Here is a 16604-nt window from a genome sequence, read left to right as displayed (position 1 = left end):
CGTACAGGGTCAAGCATTTGTGCTTGACTAAAAAAGAAATCATTGGAAAAGAAAAAAAAGACAAGAATTGCTCGTCCGCTGGAGGTGCACCGTTGAACATCTTTGGTGTTGTTACGATGGGCCGGCATTTGTGCTCGACTGAAGGGTATCATTGGAGAAATAATGAAGGTAAAACTTGATCGATGAAAAGGCTCGCTGGAAACACATCATAGGACAGCTTTGGCGTCATATGGTGGTAAAGTAAATGCAACAGTCGTAGTATCGTGAGTCGTGATGTCTTGATGTCCTGAGTTTGTGATGTGGAGGAGACTTGAGCCAACCTCAAAGATAATGTCCAGTATAAGCGATTGGTCTTCACTTCCTGGGATATACATCCAAACTCTTCCCCTACTCATGAACAGCCCAGATCCTCAGCGCGCGGCCACAGAGCTTCTTCAGAGCCTGAGTATCCTTGTTCTGGCGAATCTTCAGGGGAAGAGCGTCAATCTTTGTGACACAAGTCTCGATCTGGGAGCGGTAGTATCCGGCATCCGTAGTGCCGAGAATGCTCTCTTCACCGTTCGCAGCATCCACCAGGCCATCGATACACTCCTTGACTGCACGATGATGGGTGCTCTTGACCTCGTTGTTGCGGAACATGTCCTGAATCTCTGTTTCAAGGGCCATGTTGTCGGTGGCGATGTATTGGAGGACGTTTGTGCGGGCGATGCTCTCGTCTGGCTCAACGGTTATGGAGGGGATGTTGGAAGCGGTACCAGCGGCCTTTGCTTCAGTTCCAGCAATGAGCTTGGATATGCTGGCGTCTGGAGGTGCGGAAAAGGCAGCGCCGGGAATGTAGGCATCAGGCTCAACGCCGGAAGTGGAAGCTCTGCCACGGATCGAAAACCTACCCTCAGGAGCAGGCACTGTACTAGGGATCGACGCGCCACGGTCAGGAGCAGATATAGAGGCCACCATCGGGTTGACGTCTGTAGAACCATAGTCCTGGCGGAAGTCGTTGGTCGGTTGCTCCCTCTGCTCAAGAGGGTTCACAAGCGGCTTCGGGTTGTTGATGCGATGGGCGATGGCCTCAATAAGCTGAGCCATGTAGACAACCTGAGGCTCTAGGCCCTCGGCCTTGCTCACCAGGTACTCGTAGAGCTCGTTAAGAAGCGCTATAGACCAAGCATTCTTGAGCATCTGGGCGCCTACCACATCCAGTGGAATCTCATTGTCGCATTCCAGAAGCAGGCTGTGGATGGGTTCAAAGATCTGGTGGGTCAAGACTTGAACGGTGTTGGCTACCACCCAGACGTCATCATTTGCGAGCGCATTATCCAGCAGCTGGATACCGTCGGCCATCTCGCCAGTATACATGGCAAGTTTGTTGATGCGCCCCCAGTAGATGTTTCTGTAGTGGTTGAAGAGAACCTCTGTCCTAGCGTAAGCCTCTTCTTTTTCACGAGCCATACACCTCTGCTCATCAGCGTGGCGTTGGAGCTCAGCGCGTTGAGCCTCGAACGAGTCGATAATGCTAGCCGTGGCCACACGCTGGTTGTGATCAGCGATCACAGGATCGATGGGGTTGTGACCTGAAGGAAGAATCGGGGCGTTCATCCTCTCCTCGCCAAGGATGTTGGTCAGTCTCTCGTGGATAAATTTCTTACGCTCCTCAGGTGTCTGGTTGGCGTAGAACTCATCGCTGTAGGGGGACTTTTCAGGTACATACGGCGGTGGTGGAGGCGTCGTATACTGGGGACGGGAGTCCTTGATAGCCATCCGGCGCTCTCTGGTCCATAGATCGGACGAAGCGCGAAACTGTTGCCGTCGCTTCTTCTCTTCCATCATCTTTCGCTGCTCCTCCTGAAGTAGGATCTCTTTTCGGTGCGCCATCTCCGCAGCTTCCCTCTTCATCTTCATGTCATACCACCGAAAATCTCGTTCTGCGGGAGAGACATGACGCTTGGGCTTTTCGACGCGGCCTGTGGTCATGTTGCGGTAGGTCTGCTGCTTCTGTTGGAAGCCAGTCGGCATGCACCCAGTGATGACAACCGGGTCACGAACCTTGCCCGACGACGGGAGTACCGTATGGTTGAAGCTATCACGGAATTTGCCCAGACCTGTCAGAACCGTACAAGGGGCGGTGTTCTCAATGGATTGCTTTGTGAATAATTAGATACTGTCTAGGTGATATCCGATGGGAGAGACAAACCTTGAGAACGCGAGCATTAGTCTCGAGATTCAAGCAAATGTCTTGGTACTGAAGCTGTGCCTTCTGTTTGAAGACATCCACTACGCGGTTCGCCGTGTTGCGAATAGTCTCGCGGATGGGCGCCATGGCGTTGATCTTTGTGTGGTCGCTGGGTGTAAGTGGTGGTGTGGGCGTGGTCGGGTTGAGTAGAGTGTAGGTAGAAATCGGTCTTGAGAATGACTTGAAGACCGGAATGGGTAGTGCAACTGCTAATTGATTTGGGTCGCGGATCGGTGGATCAAGATCGCGGGTTGAGTTGCAGTTGAGGAAGTGAGCGTCGAAAAGAATTCATCAGGAGCTGGAAGAACTGGATTATATCTGGAGAAGAGAGGAAGGCAGGTCAGCGTGCCTAGAAGACTGGGCTAGCGCTTGATAGGACGTAATGGCAGGGGTCTTGGGTAGTTGATGAAAGTGAATACTAGTGAATAGGCAAGATTATGACGAAATTGTTAGTATATAGGGCTATGATACGCCAGGCCTAGCAGCGGAAGGAACCATGTGCGCGAACAGGTGGGGGGACCAGGAGACGAAGAGGCCCAAGAAGGCTGGAAAATGGATCTCTTGACCAGACATTGACGTGCTTGCGCGATGATTCACTATGGTGGAATGGGCGCTTTGTTTCAGACCTACCGACAAAGAATAGTCTCACGCCGGACACAATGACCCACCATCCTCACGTTATTGTTAGGAGAGACGCATGTATACAATACCTGCTTACAGCGTGCTCGATACTGTGTAAATTTCATGGTAGTCTCATCAGCGCTTCTTCGCATCATGCTCGTCGACCAATAGCGGCATGTACAACATATTACACTCTAGTTAATCAGACTGAACACTGTGAACAAGATCGAAATCTTTGGAGGAAGAGACATAGTAGCGAGCGGAGGGAGGTGAATGTGAAAACAAGATTACCGAACGTGATGCAAAGGTGAGATGGTAAAGGAGAAGAAGCGGCATGTCACATACACATGTACAGTGGGGTTGTCCATGGGCACATTTTGGGTGCAAAGTGTGCGGATTTGTGGAAAAAGACAGAATGCAGGGGATTGATAGAGCAGACGTTAAGATAAGGAGATGTCAGAGAAGGCACTTGCCGTCTCAGTCAAGCCGGGTAGTCGGGTGTCGCCATTAGCTTTCCGCCATGTTGCTGCCTTGCGCAACACCAATCTAGCTGCAATTCCTCATGCATACTCCCAACTACCCGTAAGGACGTGTACGCTTGGGATGAACGGTACCGGTATCAAGAAGATGGCAATGCGAGGGAGAGAAGGAGAGCCAGAAGTAGGCGACAGTCTCGCCCACCCTCCACGCGTCTGCATCAACAAGTCTAGGGATACGGAACCAGCGGCACTCAATCTCTTCGACACACTCAGGGGCTCTCAAAACCAACACGCCAATGTATGAGATGAAGATGCAGCCGCGGAGGATGGAGAGGATTTCCGACAAGTGCAGGTGGGGTCTCCAGAAGAAAAAAGTGGGCATGGACCAGCCAGAACAACGTCGACTCAGGCACCACGAGTCTCGAACGTCCAAACAAAATTACTCCATGGGCATCCTAAGGCGCCCAGCATTCGCGTCGTTCGTGTTGCGGTACGGCTCGATTGCACGTCCCAGTCAAGCTTCCCTCGTATACTCGGTGTCGGACGACAAGTGTGGCGTTCACGATCAAAGACAGTAAGTTGTCGCGTGTTATACAAGACAGCCCTGCTTGCATTGCGACAATGGCCCTCTGTGTAGTAATTAACCAAAGCACCTCCAGAACGACGATGTCAGATGCCGCCCCCTTTTCGACGCCATACGCCGCAGCGATGACGGGAACGCGCAAGCCCCAAGAAATTGTTCCTGCAGGCAGGCCGCTTACTGTGGCTTTCTGTGGCACAGGCGGCTTGGCAGGTGCCGAAATCCGTGTTGGCGTCGTTGGTCTTACCAGGTCGGGCTAGTCGACGGTGCAGAATCGACCTTTGCACGCTTTTGTCGTCGAAGACGCTGCCTTGATAGCGAATCGCCCCATTCAAAGGATGCGAAATCAAGCTTGCGGCCATGCATGATATCTGTGGGGGCCGTGCTCTTACATCATGGGCGTCGATCGCCTATGGGCTTGTTGATCCTTGTAGTATCAGTTCTTTCCAGGGCTGCCCTTTCGTTATCTAGTATATCTCTTTCCGCTCTGCGTCTCGTCTGCTGAAGTTCTGAGGTTCCTACTTACTACTAATTAAGCGTTCTTTAGTAAAAGACGCTCACTACCTTTCTTTTAACGGCAGCTTACCTTAGTCACTCGTTGTACCCAAATTTTTTAACTACGCTAATATGAGGGTCTCACAACTCCCCTCTATTCTTCCCTTGGTCCTCACCACGCTCACCGGTAGCCTCGTGCTCGCACAAGAACGCTGCGACGCACCCTCGCCAGGCATCTACTGTAATTCGACGGAGATTCTCGCTTACCACTCGGACGACTGTAAACCTTTCCACATCTTCATCTCCCGCGGCTCCGATGAACCATACCCAGGCCGCCTAGGCAACCTCACGTCGGAGATTTGCGCAGCGATTGGAGGGTCAGAAGAATGCGGTTACGAGGATGTCGAGTACCCAGCGAAGAGCACGGCGTGGGGCCAAGGCGTGTGGTGTGATTCTGCAGGCAAGGGTGCGAAGAGCGGACAGGCGCAGATGAAGGCGTACAGCGAAAAATGCCCTGACAGCAAGTTGATTGTGTTGGGTTACTCACAGGGAGGATCAGTAGCACAGGACATGCTCGGTGGAGGAGGAGGTTCTGTCTTCGCATGTGAGCAAGACATGAATCCGGCTCTAGACGCAACATCTGCTCCTGGCTCAAATGGTAAGCATCCCTGTCTATAACAAAAGTCACGCTCTGCGTCGATTTACTAATTCTTCTATTCTAGTCGTCGCAGCCGTAACCTTTGGCGCCGTCGTACGCTCTCGTGACCAAAACTTCACCGTCGGCCGTGGCGTGGACTACGATGGAACCAGTGCGCGCAGCCCCGAACACCTCGAAGGCCTAAATGCCTACGCCGACGTTCTACTCGACTACTGCCACTACGGCGACCCAATCTGCGCCGTCGGCTCCGAGCCACAGGACGTCAACGAGCACCTGAACTATTTCATGCAACACAATCCGGAAGTGATCAAGTGGGTAGCTGGCATGGCCAAGGCAAGTGGTGATGTGAGTGAGAAACCCAGCAAGCCCGTTATCAGCGCTTCCTCCTCTTCGACAAGTGTGCCTGCGAGACCTCAAGCCACGCCATCCGGATCCGCTACCCCTTCACCTATTGCGACGCCAACTGACGACGCGGTGAAGAGTGCGCAGACGAGCGCTACTGGTGCTGCCAGCTCGGTGACTGCTACCCTTGGGTACATGACTGCACTGGCTCTGACCGTGGCTATCTTCTTGTAGATTTACCTGCTTGATCATCGTGCGGCATTGCGAGACTTTTCCTTCCGAGCGCTTGTACTACTATGGACTCGCTCTTACTCTTTGGGCGTGCGAAATCAGGAGTCCAGGGAGCATAACATGAAGCATGGATACCCGGCGTGCATTGTATTCATCACAAGTCTTAGATGGAAAATTGAACATTGAACATTAATTTCTGCCTCATGATTATCAATCATCATCATCATCATCATCATCATCATCATTATATATAAGAAATTCTTGCTCTTGATAGCTTTTGAACTGGACAAGATCAAGAACCAGCAGTATGACAAAGCGCCGCCAATGCAATGCATGCAAAACTCCCTTGAAACCCAAACAACACCTACAAAAGACCAATAGTCCTCTGCTTCATGGTCCTGACATCGACATTCTGCCAGCAGGCAGTGCTGAAGAGAGTAATGCAGTAGACACACACAGCGGCGATGAGCATATACTTCTGTGTCTGACCGTAGCTGAGGTTGATGGCATCGCGAGTCGGGCTACCAACGGGGTAGCTGTCCTGAACTTTGAAACTACCGTAGATGGTGGCGAGGTCTGGCAAGGCGCTCGCGGGCAGGTTAGCCGCAAGGCGAGCAGGGAAGACACCGGTCCAGATAGCACCCGCAACGGTAGAACCGATAGCGCTTCCGATGGAAATGATCATGGATTCGACGGCGAGCAGCGCGGGGAAGTCTTGCTGCTTGGACACGGCCATGAGTGTCGTCTGCTCAGAGGTAACCAGGACACCACCGCCAAAAGCGATGAAGATCATGCACATGACAATAAAACCAACGTTCTCGTCAGGCTGGCGGAACTTGATCATGAGACCAACGCCCAGCATAGTGAGAGGTACACCGAAGAAGAAAGAGTAGACCTTGAGCTTTCCGTAGTAGCGTAGCGCGATTCCGTAGACGATGCAGATGAAGCAGCTGCCCATAGTGTAGATGTTGGCGATCCATGTGGCGTGCACTTCAGTCTGGTCAAACAAGACGACGAGAAGCGAGTAAAAGTACGAGTCCCAGCAGTACCAGCCGACGTACAATGAGCCAGCCATGGTGTAGGTGAAGATGACAGTTCGGTTCTTCAGCAATTGCCATGGGATGAAGGTGACTGGGGCACCCCACTTCTCCCACAGACCGAATGCGACAACTAGGAGGGCACCGAATACGATGAAGCAGATGATGAGAGGCGATTTCCACTGCTCGGCCTGGTATGAGTAGATGTTGAAGGCGAGGAGGAAGAGCGAGAGTCCAGCGGCCAAGAGCAGAAGGCCGACGGCATCGAATTCGCGAAGGTAGTAGGTGACGGTTTGAACAAAGCTACCACGGCTGGGACGTGGTGCGATGAGACCCTCCTTGCGCGCCTTGCCCTCGTAGACGACGAAGAGGATGATGAGAGGCGAGGTGACAATGGGCGCAATGATGGCAAAGATGCCGAAAGTCCATCGCCAGCCGATGCCGCCGGGCGCTGTAATGCTCTTGATACCGTACCCGTAGATCCAGGTGGTGATGAGCCATGGAGAGGATGCGTAGGAGATGAATAGGGCTCGGTTCTTCAGCTTGGAAGTATCGGCGATGAAGACGGTAATGAAGAAGTCGATACTGTTGGAGCCGACGTAGAAGAAGGTCTGTGCCGCGCAGTAGGCCTTGACGTTGTTGCAGCTCGCCATTAGGATCAGGCCGACGACGTAGATGGCTACACCCAGAGCAAGACCGAAAGGCCGGCCCCAGATGTTGAGAATCTTAGCATACGGAAGTTTCCAGATACCACCGACAATGGAGGAGATGACAGTGGTCAGGGCGGTTAGGGAATGTAGCTGGAAATCGCTGGTGACGTAGGGACTGAGGGTGCTCGAAGTGCTGGATGCGTACGCAGTGAAGAATTGGATGAACCACATGCTGAATTCTGTTAATGTAATCCTAAATGTGGAAAGGACAGTGACGTACGCAATGTATGCCAGTATCAAGTCGCGCTTCTTCCAGAGAAGTGAAGCCGCTTGAACCTGTTGAACGCCTATCTCGGCGGTGGTATCGACTTTATTCAGCTCCTCATCCGAGTCTCTGCTCATGGCAGATCCCCTCGGGCTGCCGACCTTCTCGTCGGGGCGAGCAACGTCCATGCTGGTGTGACCTTGGTACGAAGCGGGCACGTCGGCAATGTCTCTGTTGTCGGCATTGGCAGAGGCAGTGTTGCCAGAGACCAATGCACTACTGGTCAATCCCTTGAAGGTGAAACCCATCTTGGCGGCTGTTGTTGCAATTGAACACCAAAAGTGAGGGTTGTAATGGTTGGAGATGAAGAGATTGATAAGACAAGATGCCGCGCAAGCTGCAGGTTCATATACAGAAAACGCAGATCCACGCGGTTCCACTACATGGCCTTGTCAAGACGCACCCGGTTGCCGGCTTCCTCGCAGCTGGGTGGGTAAATTGTTCGCGTGAACGATAAAAACGGAAATGGTATTGAATATCGCGGTGCACATTCCCGGCTAGTCCCATGCACCAAAGCTTGTCTGTTCTCATTGCAGTTAAATGCCCGGGATTAAGCATCTCCAAGCATGGCCCAGACAGCCTCCAAATCTTATCTCGATAATCAACCGGCATCAGCGGACACCTCTAACCAATAGCAATGGACGGTGGCGTGACGCGTGGGTTATCAGATGAAAATTTTCGATCTAATCATTATCTGATCAAAACTCGCAAGCGACGACGCCTACCTGCACCATCACCCTCTGCCCCGTCATGCCTTCGTAAGGCGGGGGTACCGAGGGATATGATGGCCTGTTAGCTTGCGAATACGGACCTGCCGATGGTGCTCCCAACACTCGATAGCCGCCGAGCATTTGGTGGAGCATGCTCGGGGTTTTTGCAGAATTTGCTCCATGCTCGTACCGTGGTGGCGGGACGATAGATACCGAAGAAACAAAGTGGACTGAAGGAGCGGAAGAAAAGATAGAAATGGGACAGATGGGTTTCCAGAAGCTGGCTGTTCGCAAGCATCCTATTCCTGCCTTCGCCTGCGCCCAATCGCATCTAATCGACGCTGCTGCCACGAACGAAATCAAGGGTCTGGCGTCTTGGCACGAGTGGGGTCAATGTTCGGGGTGCTTGTAAGAGACCGCGCCAACGGCGGCTGATACTTCATCCTTGGGTCCCGACAGCATGAAAAGACCACTTTGAAGCGCAGACCCACCCGCCCGTTCATCAGCCTGCTTGCTAAATGTGATGCATTCCGCGTGGTACCGAGAAGCAGTAGACATAATGAATGCGTCGTCAGTCGGTATTCAGGTACAGTTGCAATTCCATACATGAGTCATACCGGCGGCCGACATTCGGACATGCGCGCGTAGAGTGCCCGTCAACTGCAATGGGTTGCGTACATCTGCGTTGACGTGTACACAGTACAGCGTGCTTCTTGTGTTCCTCGGACAGGTCATTTGTCGCTCCCCCTGCGTCGTGTAGCCTGAACATGCGATCACCACGACATCTGTACTCAGCAGTATACCGACGCTGCGTATCGGGCCCTGAACATCAAGGCGTGCACCTTTGGACCACCGCTGATGTCAAGCGTCAAGCGTCATGCAGCATGAGGTGGAGGCTTTTGAGCGGGTGACATTGGCGATCGAGTGGAGCCGTGGAGCATCCAAGACAACATTTGGACACGAATGCGCACTTGGATATTGAGGCATATTTGATCTCTGATTCCTTGCGTTACATGTTTCCTTGATAACATCAATTCAGCAAAAACACTAGCTTCTAGAGACTGCTCTCATGTAGCTCTCGAACCTAATCGTGCACGCTGTATGCTCTGCTACCTGTTCTCAACCTACCTTCTCATCCCCAGCATCTCTTAAACCTTAGTGAAAAGGCGCTACGTAGCAAGGTAAGAGAGAGCCGCTTGCTCACCTTCTTCTCACGAGGCGAAAGACTTACTCGTCATCAAGCAGCCTGGTACCTTTATAAACTACATTGGACCTCAGCATGGAGATAAAACAGGTACGAAGAGAACCCTTTCCGTAGATGGCGATGACCTGGTCAGATACTAAAGGGCGCACCTGGTCTTGTTGAGAAGCCTAACGCACAGTCTGTGCATATTCGCTAGCGTGACAAGTGTTAGTATCTGACAGCTCATCCAGTCGGTTTGGAGACCTGTGATGTCGTATCGCATTGATAGTTTTTAGTTCATTGCTTGCGATTTCCAGACACCTCGGATCATACATTCGGATGCAATATTGAGAAATATTTTGGATCTTGTTCTACGCTTACGTTTGTTGGTCGACCTGAACTCAGGCATACCAGCATGATGTTCACAAGTGTCACACCTATATTTGTCTTGCTGGAGACAACGATTTGAATACATATAATGCGCTTGAGTTCGCTAGAAATACTCTGGACCGGATTCGATACTAGAGAAAGTGATCACTTTCGAACTGGAGACGCCTCAAAGTATCCTTGAATGGAGACGTATAAAGTTTTGGTCACCGACAAATGAATGCGATAATTAAGAATAAGAAGAATTTTCCTACTCTCAGCCCAGGAACCATGCTCATGATGTGCATCTCATACACACCCACTCTCCAACCTCCCTTCATGCCCCGTCGTAGAAGTATCGCATCGGATAAGAACAATTTATCAACCCAACGACTCATTAAATCGTCGTCCCATGACCCATGACTTCGCCACTGCCACCGATCTAGATGCTTGGCTCGCCCTTGTCACCTCGCTATAATCTGCACAAAAGCCCTGTATTAAACAATGGCTTCAACGGTCCTCATACTATCGGCATTTCACTGGTCGCTCAGCATTCATATCTTTCACGGAATTGCTGACCCAGGTTCCAAGCCATGCTTGGCTCATAGCCATAACTTGCGCAAAAGAACGCTCAACTCGTCCCAACGACACTATTATGGAGAGAGGTTGGGCCGCTAAACCCCACTTTCTTGCTTCCTGCGCGCGCAAGGCGCTTGAGAAACAAGACCACCGGTAAAAAGATGGAGGCGTAAGATATTGCTTTATTGACAAAAGGCCCGAGAATGGCGTGGGTTCAATATACCTACTGACGTTGGCATTGGTCCATAACGTCGTCGGTGTCATGAGACATGGATGTCACTCCCCACGGAGATACTCTGCATGTGAGTTAGTTATACGGGGAGTTGCCGATTGGTTGGTTGAATCCATTGCGGTACTGTTACCTGGTTGCTGGTCTACAGTACTGACAAATAGCGATTTACATGTTCCCGTGGGAATGGTGATTTGCCTTATGTTGCAAGCAACTAGTGTTGCTGTGGTACGAGACCTCGCGACTCAAGGCATGTTGACGAACAGACATTCGTAAGATGGCAAGACCATTTTCATACTCAAGTGCTAAAGTATAAAGTCAAGAATAAATTCATTCGCAATATCGCAGTCATAATAGGGTATCTAATCATTCAAAGTTCGCTGCAGCCAGATTCAACAGCCACCAATTTACGCGCAGCATCCAGTTGGTCCTGCTGCCTCAATAGAGGAGCGTCTCTCGTCCTTCTCGCTGACCTGGTTGTATGGTATCCTAACTACCATCCAATCGCACAGGAATTTGCCCAGAACAGCACCCAGTATGATCGAGATGAAGATATATCCGTTGAAGTGCATGACCAGCAACATGATGATGTATGCAAGACCGAGGGTCAAACCATGTATCGAAGCGCGAACAAGTTGTTGCAGTGCTGTAGCGCGGAAGGTAGCGTGTTGGGTTCCGAGAGTTGTGGTGGGGCCGTCGCAGCAGTTGGCGGGCGTGGCAGCAGCTAAGGCAGCTTGCTGTGCTCTGAGTTGCCGCTGGAATTGACGAAGGAGAAACGCATCGTATTCGGAACTGACTCGTCGCAGGAATTCGAGAGTGACAACTAAGAGAGCGGCGCCGATGCAGCTTGCAGCCATCATGGCGTTGTTGGTCACGTGCCATGATTCGGAGAGGAAGCACGCGTCTACGACACGCCAGTTCCATAGCATCTGGAAAAAGTCAGTCATGATTTCGAATCGCAGCGAAGTGAATTGCGGACCTCTGTGACGCAAGTGCTGTTGCCCGAGGACATTCCCGACATTCCTGACATTCCGTGCATGATGGGCGATGTTGTTGTTGCTGGATTGTGAAGTTTGGAAGGACGTCTGTCAAGAAACCGAACCGTGGAAGAGCGATTGCCAGAAAATGATATAACAAACGTCAGACTAGACCCTGCGGCTGCAGATACCGCGACATAGATATGTAGGATCGTGTTTCGTGTTACCGTCTCACTGCAGTCTGGCCCGAGCAGGCATGCCGGCAATCTCGCCGGGAATTATGGGGGAACTTGCTCAAACATACTCGCACTAGCCTATTAGAACGATCCAAGAGTGCGGAAGCCGCTTAAAGACCCGCCTAAGCTTCGCCGCCCACTTCTCGAATCCTTGGCCCATCTTTTCACGAAACGTGCTCACCATGTTTCCGGTGTGTGATACTCCGCATGCGATAGTTCATATAGATATGCGGTCCGCGCACCGGTTCGAGACATGTAGCACGCCTCGTTCATTCAATCTTTGCTCAGTCGTTTCGTCTGCTAACCAGCGACTTATCGACCATGGACACCAAAATGCTCGTCCCGCGTGTCCACATCCAGAACTACTCTGAGGCGAGCGCTGTTGAGCCCCATTGGGGTTACGCAGATCGCCTTGTACCTTGCACCAGCGACCCTGGATCCTGCGAGTACCTCGACATTGTCTATCGCAGTCATGACCTAGGCATGTACTACACCGGAATTATCTGGGCGACCATTGGCGCGATCCTCTTAGTGTGGGGCGTTGGCCGACATTTCGCGCGTTCGCAACCATCAGGCGTGCAATTACCAGCAGAAGCAGGAGAAGGAGTACCACAAAGACGCAGCGCATTCGAACGACTTCAACGGGCGATTCCATCATACGCACGACAATACCTCCTGCCCGATGCAGCCCGACCAATTTTTGGACGTGTGACGCGCACACAGGTCCTCACTCTTGTTGTCTTGACCGGTTATCTGACTCTTTTCTCATTCATCGGCATCGTGTACAAGACATGGATCACGCCTGTCAAGAAGCTACCCGGCGTCTATAACACGCGTAGCAGTCTCGGACCATGGTCAGACCGTGTTGGTGTCATCGCATATGCGCTCACACCTCTCTCCGTCATGCTCTCGACACGTGAGTCCATTTTGTCGCTCGTCACTGGCCTTCCGTACCAGAGCTTCAACTTCCTCCATCGCTGGCTAGGATACATCATCTTCGCGCAATCGGCTCTTCACACTATTGGCTGGTGCATAATCGAGATTCGCCTGTACCAGCCCCAACCGACTGTCGGCGCGGAATGGATCGTGCAGGAGTACATGATTTGGGGACTAGTCGCAATGCTCCTTTTGACCATCCTTGTGCTCCTTTCTACCCCATGGGCAATTCGACTCACCGGCTATGAGTTCTTCCGCAAGGCTCACTACGTTCTCGCCATGGTATACATTGGCGCCTGCTGGGGACACTGGGAGCAACTCAAAGTCTTCCTCCTACCAGGACTTCTCGTCTGGGGTATCGACCGCGCCATCAGGCTCGCTAGGACGGCCCTGCTCCACTACAACTTCTTGCCATCTGGACACATGGGCTTCCGTGCCGCCTCCGCAAATATCGCACTGTTCAAGGACGATGTCAATGGCGACGTAGTTCGTTTAGACTTCGACCACCCTCAGGACGCTTGGGCTGTTGGCCAGCACTTCTACCTGACATTCCCAGAGAGCTCGATCTGGCAGTCTCATCCGTTCACGCCGATCAGCCGTCCCGTCTTCGGTGCCGACGCTCAGAGACATTCCTATATCTTCCGCGCACGTGGTGGAGAAACGAAGAAGATCGCAGACCTATCCATGAAGCGCATTGCAAATATGGCGACCCACCAAGAGTCGCATGAGAGCCTGATGGCTGATGCACGTCTCTCCGTGGTTATGACTGGACCCTATGGTGAGCGCACCATGCGTGGCCTCGCTTCCAACTCCAACATCATCTGCATTGCTGGTGGCACCGGTATCGCCTACGTTCTTCCTGTTCTACTTGACCTTGCATCAAACCCACAAACGCCTGACCGCCACATGACGCTCATCTGGAGTATCCGCCGGAGAAGCGACATCAACTGGGTCGCTCCTGAACTCGCTACTCTCAAGCGCAAGTGCCGGAACCTACGAACAGGTATCCACATCTACGTCACCCGCGCCGCGGAAGAAGCGGACCTCGATCTTACTGTTTCAGAGAAGGCAGCACCTAATGAGTGCTCTAAAGAGATCAACCCCGCCTCAAGCTCCAACTCTTCTGCTGACGCATCTTCGGCGTTGTCTGTACACGGCGTGTCAAAATCAGAACTGGGTCTGGACCACATCCAAGCCAGGCCCGATCTTGACGCTCTTGTGACAGACTTTGTCGCTGGCACTGTACGAGGAGGAACTGAAGTGTTTGCTTCGGGACCTGGTGGAATGATCAGCGATCTCAGGCGGATAGTCGCTAAAACCAACAAAGGTGGTGAGGTTTGGAAGGGAGACGACAGGTGGGATGTACGGTTGACGTGTGACGACCGTTTAGAGTGGTAGTTTTCTTTAGCTCGATACCCCAAATGCATTGCTTTCAAGTTCATTCAAGTCTTCTCTGCATGATGACGTTTTATTGTTGCTATTGTTGAGAGTGCGAGCAGAACACTTGCGGTGAGCGTTTGGCAGCTTATATCCTAGGCCTGTGTATTGTCCCTCTAATCGTGGTCGTGGGCGGATTCGTGATTTGGTGCAGTCTTGGCATCCAGGCAGTGGAGCACTTAGAACGAGTGGGTCAGCGGCGCAAACAGCCAAAAATGTTGTTCCATACTAACGTTGATACGACTCGCGAATGTGATGCGTAATACGATGGTGGAAGGTCAGTAGAAGCAGATGGACTTCGGCGTTCCGACGGCTGCCCTGCTGACTAAAAGCCGCGCTAGCGGCCGATGTGACGTTTTGCTCAATTTGTCGCTCCTGGTGGCGTCTTCTTGCATGTTACGCAGACATCCTACCTGTGACACATGTATCTACCTAGGGGTTGTTAGCAGCGTACAAAGCCCGGCGAAGGAAAGACCGTTAAGGTGGTGTCCGCTCGCTGCCAGTCAGACACCCGGAGATAGGCCTCTATCTCCGAACCCCACATCGTCACCACTTGGACCCTTGATTTGTCTCCGCTTAACATCTTGAGATTCAACTGCTTCCGACAGTCTATACCTCGCAGGGACAGCTATGCCCGAACTACTGGATCTGTGTTACGACGTGCTGATTCGGATACTGGAGGAGATACATCCTGCTGATCTCGCTGCGTGTGCGCAAACGTCTAAGGGCTTCAACGAGTTCCTTAAGAAGAACAAACCGCTTTATAAGACCCTATACCTCAAGCACTTTGTATGACACGATCTCTACTGGCATCGTATGGTGTGAATTTTGACGTTATGACAGGACGATCCTAGAACGCGAAGACCGGCCGATCCTGAACCAGAATGGGTAGAAGCACTGCAAAGAGTGGTGAGATGTCAAAAGGTGCTTGAGTCAGCCAACAACGATCTCAAGGTATACGATCTTTTATTTCTATCATTCAAAATTGCTAAGAATTATCAGAAAGATGAGTTCACGTTCGTCGCAACGACTGTGGATGAACTTATTGCCACTATGTCGCTGGATGAATATGGCATTACTCACAACGGACAACTGGTGACAGAGTTGTTCCAGCATATCGCACAGAATCACGACGCTTTTATGTGCCGCTCTTCTCTTTTTGGTCGCGCTGGATCAGCAAAGCGAAAGCCAGCCGAAGATGAAGAAAGTCGACAGCTGAGCGCAAAGTTACACAGTCTGTTCGGCTTCCCTCCATCTAATGCCGGAAGAAAGGATCTATCGACAAATCCATATGCTAGATCGCGAGTGTACGATCTACGGAACTATACCGACAAGAACGAGTGGGGGCCTTTCCGTAATGACGGGACCTGGCGAGTGGACTGGGAGATGATTGAAAGCATCATGATTGTCATAGGACATAACTCCTGCTTCTGTGGCCATGCCGTCTCAAATCATCTTCGGCCGCCATGGTTCAGTCCCCTTGACGGCGTGATTCCAGTAGAAAGCCCTGGCAACATGGTATCAAACTATACGGCGCTCGTGCAGCAACCAGATATCCCGCTCAAAATGAAGGATCCGTACCAAGTAGAAGGTATCTGGGCGCGTGTAGGTTCTATTCGACTGGAAGTATATGCATCTCTCTAACGACGTGCAGATCGTATGCTTTCTCGATTACAACGACTTGTACAATTACAATTTCAGCTCTGAAGCGATGAAAGTGCCCTCTGACGAGCCGCGAGATGCACTCAACACCGACGAAGCCATCAGACACATCGTCATGGATTTGCGTATCACAGACGTCACAGCGCCAGGGCCCTTCGATGACCCTACCTTCCCAATCGTGCATTTTAAAGGCGTATCCAAGTCTATAGATGCTCTTTGGGATCCTAATGCCAACTCTGGTATTCGCGGTACTGTTCGGTTGACACGGGAAGGCGAAGTACGATGGGAGACAATCTCAGTATTCCAAGGGTGAGTACAGACAACTCTGCTTATGAATTGAACAGAGTATTACTGACGTTATGATAGCGGTGAGGAGCGATGGCGCAGTGATGGCATCCAGGTTGGCGGGTTGCGCTGTCCACGCGGTGTTGTGGGGACATGGTTCGACAAGGACTTTGATGCACATGGTAAATGTCTCTGTACGAAATGCATGTGAGACATACACTGACTTTGTACACCTATATTTAGGACCTGCTGGGCCCACAGCTTTCTGGAAAGTTGGAGAAAGACCCGCGGATTCAGAAGATGAGGAAAGCGATTCTGAGGATAGCTTTTGGGTTGCAGCATAATCGACTAAATGA

The 16604-nt window shown here is 51.6% G+C and overlaps 6 protein-coding genes across 6 annotated transcripts; 3 read left to right on the top strand and 3 right to left on the bottom strand.

The window, feature by feature from the left end:
* Positions 1 to 387: 387 nt before the first annotated feature.
* Positions 388 to 2317, bottom strand: ALTATR162_LOCUS1021 (uncharacterized protein; the record flags this gene model as incomplete). Its single annotated transcript, XM_043308616.1, has 2 exons — positions 388 to 2139; positions 2192 to 2317. The coding sequence occupies 2 exons, from the start codon at positions 2315 to 2317 to the stop codon at positions 388 to 390; spliced, it is 1878 nt and encodes a 625-aa protein (XP_043164551.1).
* A 2220-nt stretch (positions 2318 to 4537) lies between these two features.
* Positions 4538 to 5639, top strand: ALTATR162_LOCUS1020 (uncharacterized protein; the record flags this gene model as incomplete). The annotated part of the gene is made up of 2 exons (XM_043308615.1): positions 4538 to 5063; positions 5128 to 5639. The coding sequence occupies 2 exons, from the start codon at positions 4538 to 4540 to the stop codon at positions 5637 to 5639; spliced, it is 1038 nt and encodes a 345-aa protein (XP_043164550.1).
* A 361-nt stretch (positions 5640 to 6000) lies between these two features.
* Positions 6001 to 7896, bottom strand: ALTATR162_LOCUS1019 (uncharacterized protein; the record flags this gene model as incomplete). Its single annotated transcript, XM_043308614.1, has 2 exons — positions 6001 to 7555; positions 7604 to 7896. 2 exons carry the CDS (start codon positions 7894 to 7896, stop codon positions 6001 to 6003), a joined length of 1848 nt encoding a protein of 615 aa, XP_043164549.1.
* A 3226-nt stretch (positions 7897 to 11122) lies between these two features.
* ALTATR162_LOCUS1018 (uncharacterized protein) lies at positions 11123 to 11662 on the bottom strand (the record flags this gene model as incomplete). Its single annotated transcript, XM_043308613.1, has 1 exon — positions 11123 to 11662. One exon carries the CDS (start codon positions 11660 to 11662, stop codon positions 11123 to 11125), a length of 540 nt encoding a protein of 179 aa, XP_043164548.1.
* Positions 11663 to 12249: 587 nt separating this feature from the next.
* On the top strand, positions 12250 to 14262 carry ALTATR162_LOCUS1017 (uncharacterized protein; the record flags this gene model as incomplete). Its single annotated transcript, XM_043308612.1, has 1 exon — positions 12250 to 14262. One exon carries the CDS (start codon positions 12250 to 12252, stop codon positions 14260 to 14262), a length of 2013 nt encoding a protein of 670 aa, XP_043164547.1.
* A 669-nt stretch (positions 14263 to 14931) lies between these two features.
* Positions 14932 to 16592, top strand: ALTATR162_LOCUS1016 (uncharacterized protein; the record flags this gene model as incomplete). The annotated part of the gene is made up of 6 exons (XM_043308611.1): positions 14932 to 15090; positions 15145 to 15255; positions 15304 to 15906; positions 15956 to 16272; positions 16330 to 16430; positions 16492 to 16592. 6 exons carry the CDS (start codon positions 14932 to 14934, stop codon positions 16590 to 16592), a joined length of 1392 nt encoding a protein of 463 aa, XP_043164546.1.
* Positions 16593 to 16604: the final 12 nt, after the last annotated feature.

Source organism: Alternaria atra (genome assembly GCF_907166805.1).
Source record: "Alternaria atra isolate CS162 genome assembly, contig: 21, whole genome shotgun sequence".
NCBI classification, from domain to species: domain Eukaryota; kingdom Fungi; phylum Ascomycota; class Dothideomycetes; order Pleosporales; family Pleosporaceae; genus Alternaria; species Alternaria atra.
This window is presented reverse-complemented; position numbering and strand designations above follow the sequence as displayed.